Source organism: Nelusetta ayraudi, unplaced genomic scaffold, assembly GCF_046127955.1.
Source record: "Nelusetta ayraudi isolate G7.1 ecotype Tasmania unplaced genomic scaffold, CSIRO-AGI_Nayr_v1 ptg000220l, whole genome shotgun sequence".
NCBI classification, from domain to species: Eukaryota; Metazoa; Chordata; class Actinopteri; order Tetraodontiformes; family Monacanthidae; genus Nelusetta; species Nelusetta ayraudi.
The window spans coordinates 185171-207736 of NW_027466269.1; the positions used below are offsets into that span (position 1 = coordinate 185171).

Sequence of the window (22566 nt, forward strand, 5' to 3'; positions counted from 1 at the left end):
CCCCCATGGTTGAAAAATTGATTTTAAAGCTAAGTTACCCTTGCCGTGTCAACATGTACACTGGAATCAATTCCTGGAAAGCTTGAGACTAAATGTTACCGGTTGCACTGACCTGTTTCTGTTTCTGAGCTATTTCGGCTTGCAAAAGGTAGAGCGTGAGCAATGACATGACAAATATCAAATGATTTGGAAAAATAGGCCACTTGAGGGTATATTGACCTCCAAAATGGACTTCAATTAGATGAAAGTCTCATGCTGCTGGTTGCATTTGCTTTTTAAGCTATTCTGTGTGGTGAAAGGGACTGATTGAGCTGCAACCCATGTTACAAGGAAAGTGCAGCTGCAGAGAAAGACCGCTGGGCTGAAGGATTTCTCAGAAATCATTTCTGTATAGTTTGGTAATTTGACTATCCAGTCAAAGGTCCAGTCAAACCCAGTCTTCAAGATAATTCTCAACAAGCACTGATCACACTCCCACAGCAGAGGGGCTCAATAAATTTCACATGGTCAAGTATGTGACCATTACTCAAGGTTAGGGTATTCTTTATAGGGGCCCTATGATGAAAAACTGTCTTTTTGACATGTGTTCCAGCATTACTGGCATGCCAACAAACACACCAAGAACGAAAATGACAACGTGTGCATTTCTAAATTGTCTGGCTTATTCCGTCTTACTGCACTGAAATTAGCCGTTTGGATTTTGCTCGACTTTCAATGTCACAAGTTGAGTTGATTATCATTGCAACGCCTCTGCAGACCTTTTATGGGAAGTTCCCTTGAAAGCCATACTCCCCGCTAGCTAGCGCTAGTAGTGAACGGCTGGCCAATCACAAGAGAGTGTGCTGTTCCAGGGCAGACGGATAGAGCAGGTGGGGGAAGAGCACCAAAACAGTCTATTCCGGCAGAGTGAGAGAACCACTTGTTTTAACGATCTTGAAGAGGTTTCTTCCTCTCATCAGAAAGGCTTCTTCAGTTCTGAACTCAACTGAACTCTTCTACTTCATCCTGACTGCCTGCTCCTTCCCTTAGGCAGGCAGTAACAAACAATGTGTCTGTTTTGTTGTTGTTTTGATCACTTGTGGATTACTTGTTGACTATGGTGTTAGTGGAATATGGGTGTTTTTTTCATAATGATAATGCAAGGGGGTACTTGAATGAATATATAGGTTGTTATATTCCTTGTAATAACATTTTTTGTTTGAGTGAATGTGCTGTTTATTTATTATGGAAGCACTTCCATACGCTTCCGTAAGTTATGCTATAACAGTGAAGTCCAAAAGAAATTTCCCCCTGGGACAAGAAAATGGGTCATTTGGGGTCATGATTAACTTTTTGGTGTAAAAAAAAAAAATATCTGGTAAAAATTCAAGGTTAAAAATACATTTTACTGCCACATTATCCCAATTAAATCAACAGTTTCTGTGGAAATGTTCCAACATGTCTTTGAACATTTGTCTTCCATCTCGGCATAGGGAAACGAATGCACTACCAAGCGGCGACGGCGACGTGAACGCAGCTTCCACTACGTGACTACGAGTCCCACAGTTCTTTGCGTTTCCACATAACCAATAAACGCATCCTGTAAGCTCACGTGGCACCAGTTGGCTCGTGAACTAAGTGCGTCCGGAGCATGGCTGTATTATAAGAAGGTCCGGAGAGGACAGGTCTCCGTCCCCTCTAGGGCAGATGTCAAAATCAAAGCGGTGCTTGTCGGTGTGAACGGGTGTTTTCATGCCCTGTGGCTTAAGGCCCTTTAATTTCCCGGTAAGTTTACTTTGACGTCGCAAGGGTTTGTGTTAGTGTTTCATTGTGGGAGGGAGGGGCGAAATACACATTCCAGCTACTCGTCTTGTCAACAGAAGAGTTCGTACTATTGGCACCACGCTCTTAACAACACTTACCTGGCCTATAATTTAAAAAAATAAATAAATAAAATAAATTACCGGAGAGTGACAAATCCGCTGGCGGCTCCTAGCTGCTCAGCTAGTTGCCAGTCGACTGTGTGTGTGTTGTCGTTGGAACGAAACAACAGTTGTCCCAAGGAGAAGCGTGACATTGGTAGAACGTTATTTATTTATTTATTTTCCACGGCTGTCAAAATATCGCTTGAGCAATTAGCCCCTGTGGTGTGGTGGCTACACGCTAGCTAGCAAGAAGTAGCGACGAAACATCTTTTAGCTTAACTGTTATGCACGCAGTACTTAAAGACATTTTCATTTACCCTTCGCTACGTTAACTGGTATTAAGTACAAGTATATAGCCGTTTTTTCCCCTCCAAGAGCTTCTTCTCTTCTTCTCCTTCATACCCTCTGTTTTTATTGTTCTGATGAGTAAATATAAATATATGTAATATAACTTTTCCCATTTCATTAAACTGAGAACACCAGCTGCTCTTCTTCTTGTTTTTATTTTAAACCATTCTGCTGCGTCAAAGAAATGCGTCATATAATCTTATTAGACACAATGCAGAGACTATTGAAAGAATGCAGAGTGCTCATAAGGCCTCACTGTGTATTGTCTCAAAACCTGAATTAAGCGAATCCTGAAAAATAAAACGCTAACAGCAGTATAAATAGAGGTTAACTCACAATGCAAAACTGATAACAACCTTTGATATTGAGAGAATAAGACTGTTATTACTGGGTGAATAACAGTGATTAAATGAAATGAATAAAAATACATCAGCAACACGGGAGCTACAATTATTTATTTGCTTTTTATAGCCAGCTACACAGGTTCAGTACAGGCGCTGACGTTGCACCTTCTTCATTTTGTTTGAGTGGATCATAATAAAAATGAGATGAAGTCTGCTGTTCTCTCTTGTGTTCTTTTACACTTATCTTGTTTTTCTGTCCCGTTCCAGTCCTCTGCCTACAAGTGTCCCATCCTTCCGCACTCCTCCACCCGTCAGCACGACAGTTTGCAGTGGCTGCAGGCTGAGCCTGGGCTGATCCCCAGACCTCCAGAAAGCACAAGTGACCCGGACAGCTGTAATCGGTTGCCAGATCGACCAGCAACATGTCCATGTTCAGCACGGGCATCCTGGTGCTGACGTCCCCTCTGCACACCCTGCCGCTCCGCATCGCCCCGGTGCTGAGCTCGGCCGCCCAGCACATCGAGCGCACGCTGTACGTGCACCTCCACCCGGGGCTCAACCTGGGAGGAGGCAGCCAGCCCCGGCCGGTGTTCGTCCCTCCGGCGGTGGACCTGTCCTCGTTAATTTCGCGCCTCTACAGCAACGCGGCCGATGTCTGCGGCCACCTGGACATCCGCGTTCTGCTCTCCAACGTTTGCGCTCATTCGGCAGGCGGCGGCGGGAGCCTCGCCGTCCCAAACAGCCCCTTTCCCACGCCACAGCCGCTGTCTCACTCCCCCGAGGTGGTGCTCACGGACTTCCCCCTCCAGGACCCGGGCCAGTCCCATCAGGTGACACAGTGCCTGCAGAGGTACGCGGGCCACTGCTACGCCTGCAGCCCCAGTCTGCCCTCGGTGCTGCTGCACCCGCAGCTGGTCAAGGTGCAGGAGAAAGAGGAGGAGCTGAAGGAGCCCGAGGAGGAAAGGCCGGAGCAGATGGAGACCTACAGCGACGTGGTGGTCGGGGGGACGTTTGACCGGCTCCACGGGGCCCACAAGACTCTGCTCAACATCTCATGTCTGCTGGCCAACAGAAGGTTCCTTATCGGCGTGTGTGACAAAGCAATGCTGAAAAGTAAGCAGCTCTTCGTCTGTGTTTTCGGTTGGTGGACGGGTGCGTTTGTGCGTTGACCGTCCTTGTCCCGTTTGTGCAGGGAAGGTGCTGAAGGAGCTGATCGAGCCCTACTCCCTGCGAGTCCAGAGGCTGCAGGAGTTCCTGCAGGACATCAAACCCTCCTTACAGATGGAGATCGTTCCCCTCGACGACCCCTTCGGCGTCTCCGTGGTCGACCCCTTGCTGCAGTGCATTGTGGTTAGCGAGGAGACCCGGAAAGGAGGCGAGGCTGTCAACAAGAAGCGCATTGAGAATGTAGGTTGTCTTTTTTTTCCCACTGCTTTGATGCCTGTTCCTTCGGACCTATTTACAAACTCTAGAAGTTGCATGACCACTTTTTTTTATCTCTTCTTTATCTCTTCTTCTATCTTTCTTTTGATAAGCCGCAGGTCTCTATTGGCCTCGTGTTCTCGCATGTGCAAATGTTGTCATTTGTAAGCGCCGTTGATTTCTCTTCTCTTTGCTTTCTCGCTTAGAAGGAGCACTGTGGTGTGACTAATTGCCACTGCAGCTTCAGAAAGCGTTCTGATTCTGATGTGTTTGCATTCCGTCACGCATCAGGGTCTTCCACCTCTGGTTCTGCACGAGATCCAGTTGCTGAAAGACGCCCACCACACTGAGACGGAGGAGGAGAAGATCAGCTCCTCCAGCCTGCGCTCCCGCCTGCTGGGCACCATCATCGCTCCACCTAAAGTAGGCTGCAGAAAATCGCTTTGCTTTGAGGTGCACGGTCGTTTAGGCCGGTGGGGTTGAATCTTCGCACAGAAAACCTAAAATAAACGTACAAAAACACGGACAGAAAAGTTAGAAATGTGGCCAATGGGAAGTGAAAACATCAGCCTTCTTCCTGTGTCAACACATGGCCTGGAGTCGCAACTCGACCGTGAACTCAGTCACTGTACGAACATGCAGTCACATGACTTGATGCTCGCTTGGTGCATGAAGGAGTCGTCTTGGAATAATACCCTGCTGAGCATTTAGTAGCAAAGGTTCAACAAACAGTTGTCGTTTGCAATAATGTAATGTTTAACAATTCCCATGGCGGCAGTGAGCTCGGGTTAAAATTGATCTGCTCTTTTGTCCAGCGAGAGTCGAGTTACGAAAAGTGGATATTTGGTAAACCGGTAAAGCTGTTGTTGTTGGTTCATGTGAACGCCAGCCCACAGCGCCTAATACCAAGTCCTTGGTCTCTTCCTCTCCGTCAGGACACGCCCCACCCTCCCCTCCTGCCTTACGTCATCGGCCTGACGGGAGGCAGCGGCAGCGGGAAGAGCTCCATCGCCAAGCAGCTGGAGGCGCTGGGTGCCGTCCGGATCGACTGCGACAAACTGGGCCATGAGGTTTACCAGCCCGGCCAGGCGGCCTATCACAGGGTCCTGGAGGAGTTTGGCTCCGGTGAGGCCGACCGCTGCTCTCAGACACAACAAACAGGCCCATCAGAATCTCTCATGCATTATGAGTCTGTAGCTGCGTTTCCATGACAGTTTTCCGCAAAATAAAAGCAACATTTTTTAATATTTCGACAAAGCGCAATTGCGATTTGCAGGAGAACGTAATTCTCGTAAAATCTCGTCCCCGCGACACCCCACTTTGAGGAGGATGGAGGTACAAAATTTCTTGTATAAATGTGCATTCCAACGTTGTTTGCTGTCAGGAGTGTTTTTTATCTTTGATCACTCGTAACCAAAATATTCCATCTCCTCCTCTGTCCAAACATAACGCATCATTTTCACTTGAAGTGAACTGGTCACGCGACCCCGTACGTCATGTCCGGTGACGTGTTAATGCGGGAAAAAAAAACTGTTCGTGGCGCTTTTGCGACGTTCTTCTATATCGATCCGTCTGAAAAACCACCTCATGAGAGCGTCCAAACCTTTTGGCCATAATTAAGAGGTTTTTTGAAGTTTAGGTGTTTCCATTACCAGTTTTCTTTTCAGCTGCAGGAGCACAGCATCTCTTACAGAGGTTCTATGCTAGTTCATATTTGATAATGAACAACGATAATAAAGAAATAACAAAGGGTTCGATTTAGTCCTGTGAGCGATTGCAAATGACTGTTTAAGTCAATAATCCTCAAGTAATTACTCTGAGCGGGTTTGGCTGAATGTAACTTCCTGAATGGTGGCGGCTGACTGTCTGATCCTTCTTACCGCGACGCCACCTTGTCTTTGTTCTGCAGTATTCGTGCTAACTGCAGGGATTAAAAGGTTCATCTCCATATGTTTTTGCTGTGTCAACACGTCCCAGTGACTCGGTTGTGTGTTTTTCATTTCAGATCTCCTGAGCGAGGACAAAACCATCAACAGACGTGCCCTGGGAAAGAAGGTTTTCGGAAACAAGGTAAAAGTGCTTCATTAACTCACATCTGTTGTTTTTATATGTCAGACAACTTAATTTATTCCCTGTTGGGCCCATTTCAGTGAACATAGAGTGAATAATGTAGTGAGTGAGTCCTTTAAAATGAGTATTATCCCTCTTAGGTTGACAGAGGGGATTATGTCTGTTTGAGTGTTTGAGTCGCAGTTTATTCCTGTTTAGGAATAAACACATTGTTCACATTGTAACTCCAGCCTTAGGGCATCCGTGAGAATTCTGATGCAGCGCCCCAGTGTGGTCGGCTGATTATTTTGTCTTTGCTTTGCTTCGCCACCTGATCGCCTTCCAGATTGTGTCCAAGGTCGTCTGCTATCAGCAGATAGTATGGCGAAGGTTGAAAAATATTAAAATAAAATATAAAACAGGGAAATTTGGTCCAGGTTGAGTCGCAGTCCTTCAAGGTGAGCTGCTAGATGTGTAACAGGTGTGTGTGTGTGTGTGTGTGTGTGTGTGTGTGTGTGTGTGTGTGTGTGTGTGTGTGTGTGTGTGTGTGTGTGTGTGTGTGTGTGTGTGTGTGTGTGTGTTGCAGGAGCGTCTGAAAGCTCTAACGGACATTGTGTGGCCGGAGATTGCTCATCTGGTGAAAACCAGGATCGGCCAAGCCGGAGAGGAAGGTGACGCGTCGAGCTGCCGCCGGTTGCTGTCGTTTGTCGCCTTTTCAAAACAAACAAACAAACAAAAAAGGCCTCTGGCAACTCTGTCTTCTTTGCAGGCAAGCAGGTCTGCGTGGTGGATGCAGCCGTTCTCCTGGAGGCTGGATGGATGGACATGGTCCATGAAGTTTGGGTCACCATCATACCCGATGAGGAGGTAGGCGGTTTTTTCCATGTGATGGGGGTGTAATTCCCGGATATGGTCACTAGATGGCACCAAAGTTAAACGTGTTTATGATGATCGACTGATAAACGTTATTCCATACTCAGGTCCATATAAAAATACGTACAACAAAACAGACATATATAACAATACAACAAGTAAGTTTTGAAACACATACACACACACAAATATTTTGTGTCTCTTTGACCAGGCACCATTAGGGCCATAATGACTCTTTGACCGGGCTAAGTCGACATATAAATGAACATGTCAATAAACTTTCTCAGAACAGCATTAAAAGTGGGCACATGACTGCTTCCCATACAATGTTGGACTTCTGGTCCTCCTTGGTTTTCGCAATTAAATTAACACTCTTTTTCGAGTAAAACAAAAATCTCAAACTGCACACCATAGCCAAGCAATTGCTGCATACCAACACTAGAGGGCGACGTAATAACCAAATCGTCAGCATAGACCAGGGGTGGGCAAACTTTTTGACAGGTGGGCCACAATGGCTTCTAAAATTTGACAGAGGGGCCTATGAAAATGTATGAGGCATAGGCAAAAAAGACATCATGTAGCTTTAATGTCTATTGAAAATGAACAAAAGCAAAGTTACAATAAAATATGTATCTTTGAAGCCCCACAGTATTCAGCGCTTTATTGAAATGACTCTTAAAACACTGAAAACATAGATGCATTATAGCTTTTTTATGACTTACTTACTATTAATATCATTTCTTAAAGTTCGGCGGGCCGGATTAAAAAGCTTAACGGGCCGCATATGGCCCCCGGGCCGAAGTTTACCCATGCCTGGCATAGACCCTGTTGATACACCTCTCTCCCACCATACCAGCAGTTCGACACTGGTTTAACTGTTCAGACAGTTCATCCATGTTCAGATTGAACAGTACAGGGGCTAAAATCCCACCTTGTCTCACACCATTGGACACCAGGAAAGGTGCAGAAGTTCTTGATGAGTCAAGCCAAACATTACATTTTATTTCCCCCCCCCCCTGTTGTCTTTCTTTCTTTCTGTCTTTTGATTTTTTTTTCACCTGCCTCCAGGCAGTGACCAGGATAACGGAGCGGGACGGCGTGAGTCCCGAAGACGCGCTGCGCCGCCTGCAGAGCCAGTGGCCCAACAGCAGGCAGGTGGAGCACGCCAACGTGGTGCTCAGCACGCTGTGGGAGCCCAAGGTCACTCACAAACAGGTCCGTTCTCTCACCGCGTCGCCGAGTCACACTTCCAGAAACGTGCATCATGCCCAGACAAAATGTTTTGTTTGGTTGTTTTTTTTAACACTCACCGGCAAAAATGTTTTCTCATTTGGAAGGTACTGAAAGCCTGGAACCTCCTCCAGAGGAGAATCCAGGAGAGGCGAGAGCAGCGACAGTATGACGCGCGCTCATGAGCGTGGAGTTGACATCACATGACTGAACGCTGCCTTGGAGAGAGAGTGAGAGAAGCGGTCGCTCCGCTGGCTCCTCCCATCAACTGAACTGTGCCTGAAGGTTTTTCTGCAGGGTCATAAATTCGACGCACCGAACGGAAGCAAAAGATAACGGAAGAAAATGTCATAGATGATTGTTTAGAAAAATTAATATTTTGTATAAATAAGGGTTCATGTTTTTAAGAATTTTATGTCCGTTTTGTTTAGTTTTTTTTCTTTTACATTTTTCTAATGAGCAGCTTGATTTAAACGATTTCTTCCCTGACTTTGATGTCAGGCTCACACAAACCCTAGAAGTTTAGGGCCTCGTCAGTGTCTTACACTAAATTTATGACCAAATGTCCTCGGTCAGCGAGTGAGAGGAAAAAGATGAGATGGATCATGAGGTTTAGCTGCTCTCACAAATATTTTTGTAAGTTTGTCTCTCCTGCTTTAGGACTGAACTTATTTTTTTTTTTAGCAGTCATACAATTATCACTAATTAAAAAGGTACCTTTAAAGAAATGTGCAATAGATCAGGACTGTTTGTCGACGTCGGTCACATTTCACAGAGGAGATTAATCAATAGACTTGAAATCCGTTGGGAGACTCGTAGATTGTTTCCCCTCACAGCCTCACCTGAACATAGCGGCAAAGCGTGTTCGCCTTTGGTTTTCTGTGTCATGCAAATCGTCTGGAACAACATGCATTAAATCTATTCAACCAAAGTCATTCGCCATTGTGGTTTTTTTTTTTCTTCAAGTAGCAATTTAATGCTCAGTCGCTGCGTTTCTTTCCAGAAGAACTTGCACGAGGGCCATCAGCTTCTTCTCAGTCTTTATTCTTAGCTGTGAAAAATTATTGATATGCACCTGTGCAGTTCATACAACACTCGCATTCAAACAAGCAATCGTCATAATGTGGCCCTGTTGCCGTTGCAATTTCACTCCGTAATATTCAAACAGCATTTAAAACGCAAAATGTCCAAGGGGGGAGGAGCTTTGGAAACGAGAGCCACGAGTGAAGGAGCCTCAGTCTTCAGTTTCCCACGTCCACGTGTGGAGCTCCTGTACGGTCGACCGCAGCGGCCAGCGGCTCATTCATATTGCCGTGCAAGCGTGCAAGCAGCCCGTCAGCCTCCTGCAGAGAGAGGAGTCGCCCCTCGCGGTCACATCTCCACTAGGACTTTAGCGGAGCACCTGGCTTGGCCCAGCTTGTTGCTGGCCCTGCACACGTACACCCCCGAGTCTGAGGGCTGCACGTCGGCCACGACCAGGGAGCATAGTCCGTCTTCCTGCTGCTCAATGGTCACTCTGCAGGAGTTGGACAGTGGCCTCTCACCCTGGAGCCACTGCACCTTCGGCTGCGGATACCCTGGAATGAAAGAAAAGTGAAAACATTAGTACACCTGAGGTTCGACCTAAGAGGAAGCAGATTCTTCAATGCCTCCTGCATGCTGATGAGCGTGTATAGAAACTGAGACCCTGGTTGATGCTAAAAACTCTTCTGGTCGAATGCAGATCTTTATGTCTCTTCCTAGCTAACAGCGCTGCAGCCTCTTTTGGTGTTGAGCGGTTTCACAGTTTGAACAGTCAACACTTCAATCTCCAGTGTGATTGCCTTGCCCCCCCCCCCCCCCCCCTTTGCATTATGATGCTCTGCTGGACAAAATTAGGGCGGTCCCAGGGGGCGGAGCCAAAACCTGGCTGTTTTGTACTACTTAACTAAAGGGATGTCAGTGCGAGCTATGTGCCTGTTGTGATGTCACAAACGGTTTCTTTCCAAAAGGTGGCGCAAGTAAAACAGTCAAAAGAGGGTTTTTTTTTCTGGGCGACGGGGTGGAGAAAGATATTGATAGAAAAACACTGGTAGAGTGAATTAATAATATACATAATACAATATGAGACCTTTAAAATGTATATTTTTCAACATCATTTTCTATGACCGCAAAAACAGATTTATATCTTGTTAAACGTAGTTGTCTTTGGACAAGGACATCTCTTGTTTAAACGTGAGCTAAAAGAAAGAAAACCACGCAATTCAACTCAAACAACGATGAAACACAAACTCTGTGCTTTGCCACCAAACTTGTCTGATCTAGAAATATATATGGCAGAGTGCCGGAGGTCGTCGTCGTCGTCCTCCTCCTGAGGGGCCCCCGACCCCCGACGAGTTCCAGACAGCATGGTGTCGCATACATTCCCTGGCGCGTGAAGCGACGTGGCGTTATTTAAGGAGGCGCGTGGCGGCGCCGTCAGTACCGTGCACGAGGCATGCGAGCCGAGCGGTGGCTCCGCGGGGCAGGCTGGCGTCCCGCAGGGCCTGCTGGAAGCGAGGTTCACTCCTCAGCTGCTTGTCCAGCGACTGGATGGCCTCCTCGGCCTCGGGGCTCCAGCCTGGCTCTGGATGAGACGGGGGAGGAGGAGGGGTGAGGGAGGGAAGGAGGGCGTGATGAGGCTCCTCTGATCAGAAAGGGACTAAACTTGAAGTGACAATCAGAAGCTGTGACTCATCTGCCATATGTATGTGGCTCTGGGACACAGGAGTGTGTGTGTGTGTGAGATCTGCCTTACCCTCTGAGGAGCTGCCAGGAGAGTCAGGCCTGTTAGAGAGGTTAGCCATCCGCTGCAGGGCCAGAACAGCCTTGCCTGTTTTCTGCAAGTTTTTTTTTTTTATATATAAAGGACAAAAGAGCAGCAGAATGATGATGGAGATGATGAATTGCACTTTTTAAATGGAGCTTTAAGGCTACAAAAACATTGAATAGGAATACATTTTACCAAAAAAAAAAAGAAAAAAAAGACCCACGTGGAAGACGGAGATAATGTCTTCAGTCCTTGGACAATGTTTTTCGCTGGGCACTGAGATTTGTCACTGGCTGTAGTTGCAGTATCTGAGGTTGTAATACTCAAGACTGGTCTTGGTCCCCAGACCTCTTCTTAAAGGTCTCGACCTCGTCTCGGACTCAAAAGCATTTTTATTCGGTCTCGTCTCGGTCTGGACGGACTGGGGATTTTTGATCAAGACCAGTCAAGACTCAGCCACAACACTGTAATGACACGATAATAACGGAAAAGAATCCAACTGCTGCTGTGTGACGCTGTGTTTGTGACACCCAGAGTGACGCAACCTTTTTTTTTTTTTTACCCTAGTTAATTCATTTTTTATTTTATGAAGCAAAGTTGTTTTTTTGAAAGTTGTTCAGAAATGTTGAAATGAAAAGCGATGATGCTGTTTTTAATGCTGAATTTAAAAAAAAAAAACTTTTTTCCTGTTTTGTTGTTATGTAAAGTCTTGGTCTTGTCTTGATTTCGATACTCTCTAGTCTTGATAATGTCTTGGTTGGTGTGGTCTTGACTACAAACACTAGTAGTCTCACCCACCACTGTAAACCGTGTTTGTTAGTCCGTTGTGCTACAGCTCCCATCATGTCCTATTGTGACAATACTGTTGCACCTCTCAATATCTTTTATTCTACACCCCCTGTAACTGCTCTCCGACACTTGCTGCTGACCTCTTGGCCACAACACCCTGGTGACAGACAGACAGACAGACAGACAGACGGACGCAGTCACCTTCCACTTGCGCTTGGCCAGGAAACGCTTCATCTTCCCCTTGTTGAGAGACTTGGTGGGTCTGCGGGTCAGTGGGGTGAAGGAGACCATCCAGGGGTGGGCCAGAGCCTCCGTGCACGACAGCCGGCACCTGGGAGGGACGCACACGTACGGTGGGAGCATAAAATGATGTTCAGTTGGTGCACAAATGTGGCACTTTTCATGGTATGAATGAAATTCCTGGTTAGCCATTCAGTTCCCTTTTTGTTGCACGCTGGGCGACTTCATCAAGTGCGCAATTTTTTTTTTTTGTAAAAATCTCAGAGGTTTGAGATTTTCCACTTGAGTAACCAATGGTGCCGACATTGGAAAATTATTATTTTTTCCTATTTTCTCTCAATAGAAAATAAAAATCAAGGAAGAAGCAGTCAAACCTGCGGTCTTTCTTCAGCAGGGAGCTGATGAAGTCTTTGGCCTGGTCAGAGATGTCTTCAAAACTCTCCTCGTCAAACGTGTAGTGGGCCGCCGTCACCAGCGCAAAGGTCTCAGCGTCGCTGCCCCCCTGGAAGGGAGATTCTCCGCTGAGCCTACAACACAGACCAGAATCGTTTGGAAGAGTTCCTCTCAAATGAAGAATGCGATTCCAGGTCAGCCGAGTTAGTCTTATGATGTTGCACCAGGACTGACCAAGTAACTTATCGGTTAACACTGGGGTAAATTCTCTCCTCCAGTGACGGGGCAACATAGAGCCCTTCTTCTTCTTATGGTTTTATGAAAGGTGTAGTTGGGAGAAATGACCAGATGATGGCGGTATATTTGCACGTCTTAAAACGGACTCCTTTCAAACCAAACTCAGACGTAGAAATAATAATAATCACACTGTCAAGAAAATGCAAAGCGTACATTTCTTAGAAACATATTTTTTTCCTAAATAGTCAATTTAATTAGTAATTCATAGTATTTAACATATTTTCAACTTTGATTGATCTGAAATATATACTTTTTAACAGTATAAGTAGGAAAAAGGTATTGATTTATAGTTGATTTCAAGTTTTATTTATGAGCATATATAGACCCTTTGCGAGGGGGGGAAAAGAATCCTTCATGATAAATTATCATCAAGTAAAAAAAACAAAATCCAAAAGACATGCAGATCAGATGAACATTTAAAAAAAATCCCTCATAACCGAGAGCTTCTTCAAAATAGCGTGGAAAAAAATATGCGCAAAAAAAATGTTTAGTTTCGGTGCTTTAGCCTGGAATAACAGAACAGTAATGTCATAAAGAAAATATAACATCACGATATGATATCATGTATATGTGCTCATCTTTTACACTTGTGTACTGTAGCTGCGGCCCCCGGGAGCGCCGCGCTGTCACACACACTCACAGGATGTAGCAGATGACTCCGATGCTCCACACGTCCGTCTCCAGGCACACAGGCTCGTAGCCGATCACCTCTGGGGCCACAAACTCAGGGGTGCCGTGCATCACCATCAGAGGTTTACCCGCCTCTGGCAGACAGAGAGCAGCAGGAACACAAAGATCTGGGTTAGTTCTCTCTTCTCGTCTTGGAGGCCCACTGTATAAGATTTGGCTTGATTTATGATTTTTATATTGATAAAAGCTGAATCTACTGCCCATAAACACATTAATAATGTGCCGAACGTCAAGAAATTATATTAATAGGAGGTAAGAAATAAAATAGCTGTGTTTAACCAATTTTTCAGTGTTTTCAGAGTCATTTCAATAAAGAGTTCAACACCGTGGGGCTTCACAGACACATTTTGTTGGAACTTTGCTTTTGTTCATTTTCAGTTTACATCAAAGTTTTTTGCATATCTTGGGATATATTTTTTCTTCCTATAATGGCGGTCACCAAAACACTCCATCCATCTGCTGCTGCTCCGGCTCCTCTGTCACATTTTAGAACCCATCTTGGCCCACCAGTCAAAAATGTCCCCCCCGCCCCTCATGTCTTGCTCCTAGTTAGCTGTCATTTAGTGTCACCATTTTTTTTTGGGCTATCAGACAGGTTTCCTTAAATATCAGACCTCCTAAAAAAAAAAGTGTCAGGATTCTGAGATTTCTCCTTGGTAGTTCATTTCTGGAATGTGCTGAAATGAATGGCCCTCGGCAGCCTTTGTTGTTTGGATACAGTGCGGGAAACCCAAAAGAGATGTTTATCACAAACGGGAAACTATTTATTCTCCCCACTGGAAGTGCAACGCTAAAAGCTAATGGTGCGGGGAGACATTGTCGGCCGCTTCCTCACAGAAAGTCTTTGGTCTTTGCCGTTTCCTATCCATCCCTCGGATCACACGCCACAAACGGGAAATGCGCTCACGCACTCAAGAGGGAAACGGAACCGGGACCCGCCGAGTGGGGCTGAGCGGGGTGCAAAGTCTTGTTTGCACAAAATCCAGTGAACTCACCCAGTTTGGCGGCCAAGCCAAAGTCAATAATCTTGATCTTTGTCCCGGTGGTGTCGACGCAGACAATGTTCTCCGGCTTGAGGTCCAGGTGGATGATGTTCTGCTTGTGCACGTATTGCATGCCCTCCAGGATCTGCTGCATGTAGCGGGCGCTGGTGGGCTCTGTGTGCTCAAAGTTGTCGTCGACCAGGCGTTCGAAGAGCTCGCCGCCTGCAATACTGGAACCCAGACACGACTCTGCTGAGTACTTAAAGGAACACCATGGAGTTGTTTCTCTCTCCCCTCCCCCTCCCCAACCAGAAAAATTATAGCTCCAACATCATTGTTAGGATTTTAAAAGGCGGGGAAGAAACCCCTGCCACGAGAACGGCACCATCCGATGGCCTGTTATTTACTCTACGCCTGGGTCGCCTGCCCAGCACCCTCTTGTCAGAGCTTTCCCGTTTGCTCCCTTGCTTTGCCACTCATAAACATCGTAATCGGAAATGTCAACAACATCGCAAAGACGTGTTGACATTGACGAGTGAAGCCTTCCCACAAGCGAAGCTTGTTCCCGCACGAGGGTGCTGGGCAGGCAGCCAGAGTCATACAGTCCCATAGCATCTACCCCAGGCCAGCTGGAGGCGCTGTGTCAGTGGCAGCATCTCTGTTACAAGTCAGTAAATCTTTCAAAGATTTGTTGTTTTTAAAAATCCTTACACGGAAAGAAAATTTAAATGAATTAATTAAATTACATTTTGACACTTTGACACCCCGAAGACACCGCAGCCTGATTGGCTCCAAGTTTTTCCCCCAATAAAATGCGTCTTCACTTACTACTCCAGCACCATGACCATCTCTGGGTGCGAGTCGTAGGCGCCGAGACACTGGACGAGTTTTGGGTGGTGAAGCAGGTCCATCAGTTCGATCTCTTTGCGGGCCGCCGCCCTCTCCTTGGAGGACCGGGCTCGGTAGAACTTCCCTGCAGACACCTGGCCCGTCTCCTTGTGGCACAACCGGAAGACCTGGCCAAACTTCCCGCTGCAATATGAGGCAGGTTACATTGTAGAGATCGTATGGGCAAATATGTAGTGCATTTAAAAAAATAATGATAAAAAGTAAATAAAGTGGCCTTTAGTATGTAAAATTGAAAAATAATCTGATTGTTTTAATTGACTTTCGGGAAATTAAAAAAAAAAAACATCCTTTACTTCTTTTACTTAAAGTAAATGCTGAAACACACTGTTCCGGGGGAAAACAAACAATCATATCTTTGTGATGTCACAAAGGGCACTAATATCTCACAGGCTTGTGGCCACACCCCCACGCTGTTGTGAGCTCTGCCCTCTATCGTCACCTTCCTTTGTCCCCTTCCAAAAAACGAAAGCATCCGTTTTAGCAGGAGGCTGTAAACAGAGTTCTGAGTGTGCTGTTCTCTAGAGAACTGAAGAGGTTTTTTCTATCATGAATAACAGTGCAGGGTGGTCAACTAAAGTCGGAGATTTAAAGAATTAACAATACTATACATACAACAACAATATGGAACCTTAAAATATGTGTGAAACAGATGCTTACACTCCCAGCTTCTCGTGCACGCTGTAGTGATCCGTCACCTTGTTTTTGGTGTCAATGGTCACAGTCACGTATGAATCTGGCTCGTCCTTCTTTACCTCTTCACACAGAGACACACACAGATGCACACACAGACAAAGTGTTCATCAAGCCGCTTCCTTCATCTCCCACCATGGTGGAAAAACCTCAATCTTTGCCTCGTTGAAACTTCCTTACTTGCGTTGGCCATCTTCACACACTTGGACTCCAAGCTGGGTTGACTGATGCCCACAGTGTTGTAGGCCCGGACCCGGAAGCGGTACTGGCCCTGGGGCTCCAGACCTGAGCGCACGTGGTACGATGTGTTTTTGCAGCGGCTCGCCAGTTCAGTCCAGCTCGCCGTCTCGCCCGACCCCTCCCGTTTCACCTCCACGATGTAGCCCAACACCGCTTTGCCTCCGTCGTAGCTCGGACCCGTCCAGGACAGAACCAGGGACTGGCTGGACAGCTGGGAGACCACCGGGTGGGACGCAGGCGGGTCAGGCTGGTCTGAAGGAGTGTTGACACACAGACAGAAATGGGACATTGGGAAAGAAAAAGTTTCAAAATTAGTCTTACCATTTTCTTTTGTATATTTTAAGAGTGAGGAAAGGCCATCCTTTATTTATTTTGCTTGATGGACTTTTCAAAATGTGTATTGACGAAAGCAGCCCTTTATGATGTCATAAAGGGCTCTGGCACATCTCCCAGTTTATGGACCATACCCCTAGCGCTGCTGTGCTTCCCCCCCATCCTGCAAAAAGAACTGAAAAAAGAGCCATTTGGGAATAATTATGGTATTCTCACTGTTGTCCTGCTGGCCACTCGAGGTACTGTACCCCCCCCCAAAGAAATCACAAGCTCACCAAAAAGCGTTTTATTCCCAAAGACTGCAATACAAAAATGAATGCCTGTAAAATAGTTGCCAGGACACCATGTGAGCAGAAACTCTATTCATAAAACATTTCTCCATTGTGTATTTTGAATTCATGAACTTTGAATCTTTCTAAAAATCCCCAGAAAAGACTTGATTCCAAGCGTGACTCTGCCCATGGACTTTATTCCATGAGCAGCTCCAACGGAAGTAATTCCACGCGGAATCTCGTCTGCGGAGGAGACTGAATGTTTCTCACCGACGACGCTGAGGGACACGGTGTGTTGGGCAGAGCCTCGTCTGTTCCTCACCACCACCGTGTAGGAGCCCGAGTCGGCCGCGCAGGCCTGCGCCACCTGCAGGCTGCTGTCAGTCTCACTGCTGCCGATGGAGACCCTCTTCCCTCCGACCACCACCTGACAGAGAGACAGGTAGACAGACAGACAGACAGACCAGCGACGCGCAGTCAGGGGAGGCAGGTGAGGCACAGCACATCGTTCGGATTGGCCAAATAGATCAGGTGAGCTACAGAGGCATGATGGGAAGTGACACCACCGTGCGTGCTCTAATGTTTTTGACTTCCGCATTAAGTCTGCTCTGTCAGACTGAGTCAGACAGAGCACAGCAAGCTAGCTGGCTCGTCGCTCGCTGCTAACACCTGCTGCCGCCACGACACCAACCTTGTCTCTGTTGTGAATCCAGCAGCAGGCAACAGGCACAGAGCTGCTCCTGAACTGGCAGTGGAGCCGAGCCTGCTCTCCCACCCGGACCTCCACCTGCTCCGGTGGCTCCAGGAACTCCACTGAAGGCTCTGAAACAGGAAAAAAAAAAATGAAGAAGAGCCGTCGCTGCAGTTGGGCAGATTTAAACAACATCCAGCCAATCGGACGCAAGCAGTCAGGTTTGGTCGCAGCTGCGCAGGTGTGTTAATTGGGGAACAGGAAGGCTCCTGCCTTTATTAGCTGAAAAAGGGGAACTTTCTCAAAAATATGTCAATAAAACTCTGATGTGAGCCTGTTTTTCACTTTTAGCGAATAATTGCTAAATAATTGTTTTCAGATGAACACAGAGTATAAAAGGAGACCTGTACCTTCTGTCTGCTGGCTTTTTCCTTCAGAGGCCGACGTGTTCTGATTGGCCGTGACCTTGGCCGTGACCCCGCTGTGAGGCTGGGGGTTGTTTGCTCTGGGGATTTCCTCCGCTGCCGATCATCATTTCAACACATTTTAAAAACAAAGACGCGTGACAAAGAGCCCACGGTGAGTGACTTTGCTGCGACCACGTGATGAAAAGGAGGCAGAGGTTGAGTTTATTTACCTCCGAGCTGCCGGGAGGGGCTCCCTGCTGCTGGCTGCCTCCCCCTGAGCGGGTCCTTGGAGGTGGAATCAGACTCGCCTCTGTCACCGCCGGGTTGTTTGAGGTGAGAGAATTCAAGCTTCCGGCCAGGTGTGAGTTTGGAGTCTTGGCGCAGTGGGGCAGCGGGGGCTTGGGGGGGGGGGGGGGGATCATCAAAAGACAAAGTTCAAAAGCTGAAATCCAGCCGTAAACAGACACAGACAGATGGAGTCACGTCTGGTTCAAAACACGAGTGAAAACAGCTTCACCTCCGTCACCACACACACGATTATACAAAACAGACAAGATACATGACATTTTTTTCAATGAGGAAGACAGAAAGACTGTGTGTGTGTGTGTGTGTGTGTGTGTGTGTGTGTGTGTGTGTTCTCTGCATGTTTGGCCCTAGTTAATCTGTCACCAGCAGCTGCATTAACCGCTCTGACACAGTGTTTACAGCATGAGCTCCCTCCCCCTCCACTCCACCAACCACCCACCCACCCACCCACCCACACACACACACACACACACACACACACTAAAGTGTGTGTGTTTGCACATGTGCGTTTCAGTGTTGGAATGTGAATATGGTCTCATGGAGGGAGCAGGGCCGCCTGGCTGCTTGCGAGTGGGTGATGGAATTATTGGAGTATTTGTGCGTGTTTGGGGGACAAAAGTCTGCTGTTGGTGACGGAGCAGAACGTTAATGAGTCTGCGATGGTGTGAGGTTCTAAAAAACAGTTGAGGAAAAACTGTGAGAGTGTGACGTTTGATCACGCGGGAGCTTATGAAACAAACTAGTAATGAGGAAAAAATGAAATTGATTCGGGCAAACTTGCATCTCACCCAGTTTTAATGTGTATATCCCTCTTTCAGCTTTTGTTTCTGTTTTGTTTCATTTCAAAGAAGTAATTCGTTTTTGAGAGAGAAAAAAAAAATCAATAATCTAAAGCAGAGATGGGCAAACTTTTTCACTCGTGGGCCACAATGGCTTCTAAAATGTCACAGAGGAGCCAGAGCAGCAGCAGATGGATGTAGTGTTCTGCTGACCCACCTCATAGGAGGAAAAATATATCATGGGATATCTAAAAAATACACTCGCTTTAATCTCTGTTGAAAATGAACAAAAGCAAAATATGTATCTTTGAAGCGCCACGGTGTTTAGCTCCTTATTGAAATGACTCTTTAAACACAAAACATGGATTAAATGCAGCAATTTTATGACTGCCTGACTGTTAATATCATCTCTTCAAGTTCAGCAGGCCAGAGTAAAAATCTTAACAGGCCGCATATGGCCCCCGGGTCATAGTTTGCCCATGCCTGATCTCAAACACCAACATACTTCAACTTTTCCTCTCCTCCTCCTGGGCTCTACCTGTTGCTTCAGATGTGGCTTCCACTCTGTTGTTTCCCATTAGCGTCCTTCTCTCCTTCCCCTCCTTCTCCGCCTCCTCCTTCTTCTTCTTCCCAGCATTAAAACCGCTGGATGGAAACTTGATCTCCAGTCGGAAGGTGGACACAAAGGTCTTGGGCTTCCTGCTCTCCTTGTCCATCACTGGAGGCCCCGGACGACGACCAAGACAGCAGAAAGCAGTTGAACTCCTGTGCTCTGATCTGTTGGTCTTTCCCCACTCAGGCGCTCAGACAGGAGGAGCGTCAGCTCTCGTTCATGCCCCTGAGAAAAGAAATCACTGCCCACCACTCAGAGCCTCAGAAACACAGGAAAGAGACAACTTTTTTTCCCCCCTTTTATCTGAAAGGCCAATTAGAAACACACATGTCCAGCCCCCACATCCCCTCTGTGCCGGGGTGAGGGACGGTGAAGGGGGGGCGAGAGGGGGAGGTGGGAGAGAGAAAACAAAAGGGACAGTCGGAAAGGAGAGGAAACGTGGGTGAGTCAAAACATTGAAGCACTGAGAACAAGAGAAAAAGAGAGAGAGAGAAAAAAAACCCAACCTGCTGGTTTCTGTCCTCGGAACACAAACACAAGCCGTCGCTGTCATGTGTCCCAGTTGCCTATTTGAAAAACACATCTTCCTGGCGAACACTCCTCCGACTGTAGGTGGAGCCAAACCCACGCAAGAATCAGGAAGAGCCTGTCGGGCGGCTTTGAGTCTGAATCAACTCCAGAGGCCTGCAGACAAACAAACAGGCCGCAGATGTCATCAGGCCGATTGCTGCAGCCTGGGTCGGGTTTCTTTGATTTGGGAGCAGAGAGGTGGTGGAGGGTGGGGAGCAGAGATGGAGGGGGAGGGGGCGGGCGCCACCGCAGGATAATAGAGACTGGGTGTGTCCCTTAGGTGAGCTCGCATTTGTCTTTTGTTGACAGGCCGATATCAACAATCTGGTTTCTCTGCAGGGGAACATCAGGCTCCTCCCTCCCTCTCTCGCTCTCTCTCTCTCTGTCTCTTGCTCTTTTGATTAAAGTGTCGGCAAAGGCTTTTGCATTATTGTGTTTTTTTTCTCATTTCACCGGCAGGTGAGGTATTCAAAGTCCACGGCAAGAAACAGAAGACCACATCACAGAGAGGCCTTGAAAGCTTTTCTTTTTTCTTCTTTTTATTTTTCCATTAATTGTTCCAAACACAATGATGAAATCAAAGTGAAAGAAAGTTGGCATGTGCTGCAGCCCTTTAATGCTTAAGAAAAAAGAAAGGAAGCAACTGCGGCGAATCAAAGTGGTCCGAGCTGGAAGTTCAGCTGCGGGTTCTTTGTGAGCGAAACTGAACGGCAGATCAGCCACCTCAAGTCCCAGTAGACAACAATCATTAATTACATATATATAGAATAATATATATACTGTGTGTATCAGGGGTCCAGGAGAGCTGGAGTCTGTCCCAGCTGGGGTCACAACCCAGTTCATCACAAAGGAGAGACAAACAATCACACACACTCACAACTCGGGACAATTCTAACAACAACAATAGAGCTGCAAATTAGCCTGACGTGTTGGGGTTGTGGGAGGGGCTTGCAGAGAAGCCACGCACGCACGGGGAAGCGCCGCTTGTGGGAATCCAACCCGCAACCTGACGGTTGCTAATCCAGAAACGTGACCCAAATACAAAAGCCACAAACGAACAGTCGGGTGTGAGGCCAGCAGGATGACGCAGGCTGAGCGAAAACAGCCGCAGCATCACGTTAGATTTAACTAGCAGAGATATGGATTGCTGCTCAGACATGAACCTTTTTAGCATCGGTGACGCAGAGGTATTTGCTGCATGTCACATAAGTGGCCCACATGGCCGAGGCTCCACACGTTAACCACAGGTAGACACGCCCACCTTCCATGCACCGGAGAGAATCCTTTCACTCTTCCGCTGCTCTCGCACTCATCGATACCGGCTAGTGGCGCCACCCTCCGGGAATCACCTTGTCTTTGTAGCCTTCCAAACGTGTGAAAGGTCCAACAAAGCATCGGTTTTTGCAGGACGCTGTAAACACAGGGCTAAAATTGTCGAACTTTAACTTTGAATTCAATCAAAATCAAAGTTAGACTTTCTTGTCAGTTTGCAGCGCACACAGATGTAGTGCAGGCGAAACAGGAGCGCACTTTTTAGACCAACAAAAATGAAACATAATCTAAATATTTTTGACTGCACTTGTGCTTTATGTATACAAACCACTGAGGCTAAACCGAAGCAGTGGGATGAGAGATGTTACTGCTTTGTGCCACGCTTGTGCTGTTTAGCCAAATACAAGTGGTTGCATAATACTTCCCCCCCGCCCCCCCGTCCCCCGCGACCCTGAAATGAGCCGCAGTGGTGATGTTGTGGCTTTAAATGGACATGTTTCACTCAGAAGTGGTTGAGGCAACAATGCAAGGAAGCTGTTACACACACAGTGGTATGCAAAGGCGAAAGTAGAAGCATATGTTGAGGAGGAGGAGGAAGAGGAGGAGGAGGAGGAGGAGGAAGAGGAGGAGGAGGAGGGATGCAGGCTTCTTGGCTCGGATCTCGACGCAGTGCGGGCTAATGGAGGAGATGTCTGCGAAGGCTTAACCATAATCTGATGGACGGCGACGGCGGGATGAGACTCAAATGTTGCTCAACACACACTAGAGCGTGAACACTCTGCACTGTAACACCCCAACCCCCTGCTCAAACTCACCCAGCCCTGGGATAATAGTTTACACAGGTAATAAACTGTTTTAAAATGGGACCACATGCTGTCGCTGTTGAAAGTGAAATGTTGAAGCTGCTCTCTGGGACCGTGTGCTGGAGGAAGTCACGTCATAAAAGACATCTGGAACGGGGAATAAGCGAGATACTTTTGTAAATTATGTCACTCATATTTAAGGTGCATCTTTTTAGGTTCTTTCCAAAGTGGGTTTGTCTGTTGTTTGATAAGCCTCATTTTCTTCTCTCAAAATATCATTTTATCTGTGACATTTTGGCTTTTGTCACAAAATTTGTCCCAAATATGTAAA

At 46.9% G+C, this 22566-nt stretch overlaps 2 protein-coding genes across 2 annotated transcripts; one reads left to right on the forward strand and one right to left on the reverse strand.

Annotated features, from left to right (window-relative positions):
- Positions 1 to 1595: 1595 nt before the first annotated feature.
- coasy (CoA synthase) lies at positions 1596 to 9101 on the forward strand. Its single transcript, XM_076016212.1, has 10 exons — positions 1596 to 1764; positions 2864 to 3709; positions 3789 to 4003; positions 4310 to 4441; positions 4954 to 5143; positions 6024 to 6088; positions 6654 to 6738; positions 6837 to 6934; positions 8009 to 8155; positions 8278 to 9101. Exons 2-10 carry the CDS (start codon positions 3019 to 3021, stop codon positions 8353 to 8355), a joined length of 1701 nt encoding a protein of 566 aa, XP_075872327.1. The 5' UTR covers positions 1596 to 1764; positions 2864 to 3018; the 3' UTR covers positions 8356 to 9101.
- LOC142881849 (myosin light chain kinase, smooth muscle-like) lies at positions 8901 to 20246 on the reverse strand. The gene is made up of 16 exons (XM_076016211.1): positions 20097 to 20246; positions 19516 to 19939; positions 18123 to 18290; positions 17896 to 18006; positions 17486 to 17616; positions 17065 to 17221; positions 16130 to 16441; positions 15917 to 16013; positions 15179 to 15382; positions 14363 to 14580; positions 13318 to 13441; positions 12362 to 12514; positions 11949 to 12078; positions 10947 to 11028; positions 10635 to 10775; positions 8901 to 9747 (listed from the first exon to the last, which is right to left on the reverse strand). The coding sequence occupies exons 2-16, from the start codon at positions 19691 to 19693 to the stop codon at positions 9542 to 9544; spliced, it is 2412 nt and encodes an 803-aa protein (XP_075872326.1). The 5' UTR covers positions 19694 to 19939; positions 20097 to 20246; the 3' UTR covers positions 8901 to 9541.
- Positions 20247 to 22566: the final 2320 nt, after the last annotated feature.

Coding starts and splice junctions, on each gene's coding strand:
- LOC142881849 (XM_076016211.1), bottom strand. CDS start 19,693: ATGGACAAGGAGAGCAGGAAGCCCAAGACCTTTGTGTCCACCTTCCGA. Junction 18,007..18,122: donor CCCCTCCCGGCAGCTCGGAG/GTAAATAAACTC, acceptor GATGATCGGCAG/CGGAGGAAATCCCCAGAGCA. Junction 11,029..11,948: donor TGGCCAAGCGCAAGTGGAAG/GTGACTGCGTCC, acceptor AAAAACTTGCAG/AAAACAGGCAAGGCTGTTCT.
- coasy (XM_076016212.1), top strand. CDS start 3,019: ATGTCCATGTTCAGCACGGGCATCCTGGTGCTGACGTCCCCTCTGCAC. Junction 4,004..4,309: donor ACAAGAAGCGCATTGAGAAT/GTAGGTTGTCTT, acceptor GTCACGCATCAG/GGTCTTCCACCTCTGGTTCT. Junction 5,144..6,023: donor CCTGGAGGAGTTTGGCTCCG/GTGAGGCCGACC, acceptor TTTTCATTTCAG/ATCTCCTGAGCGAGGACAAA.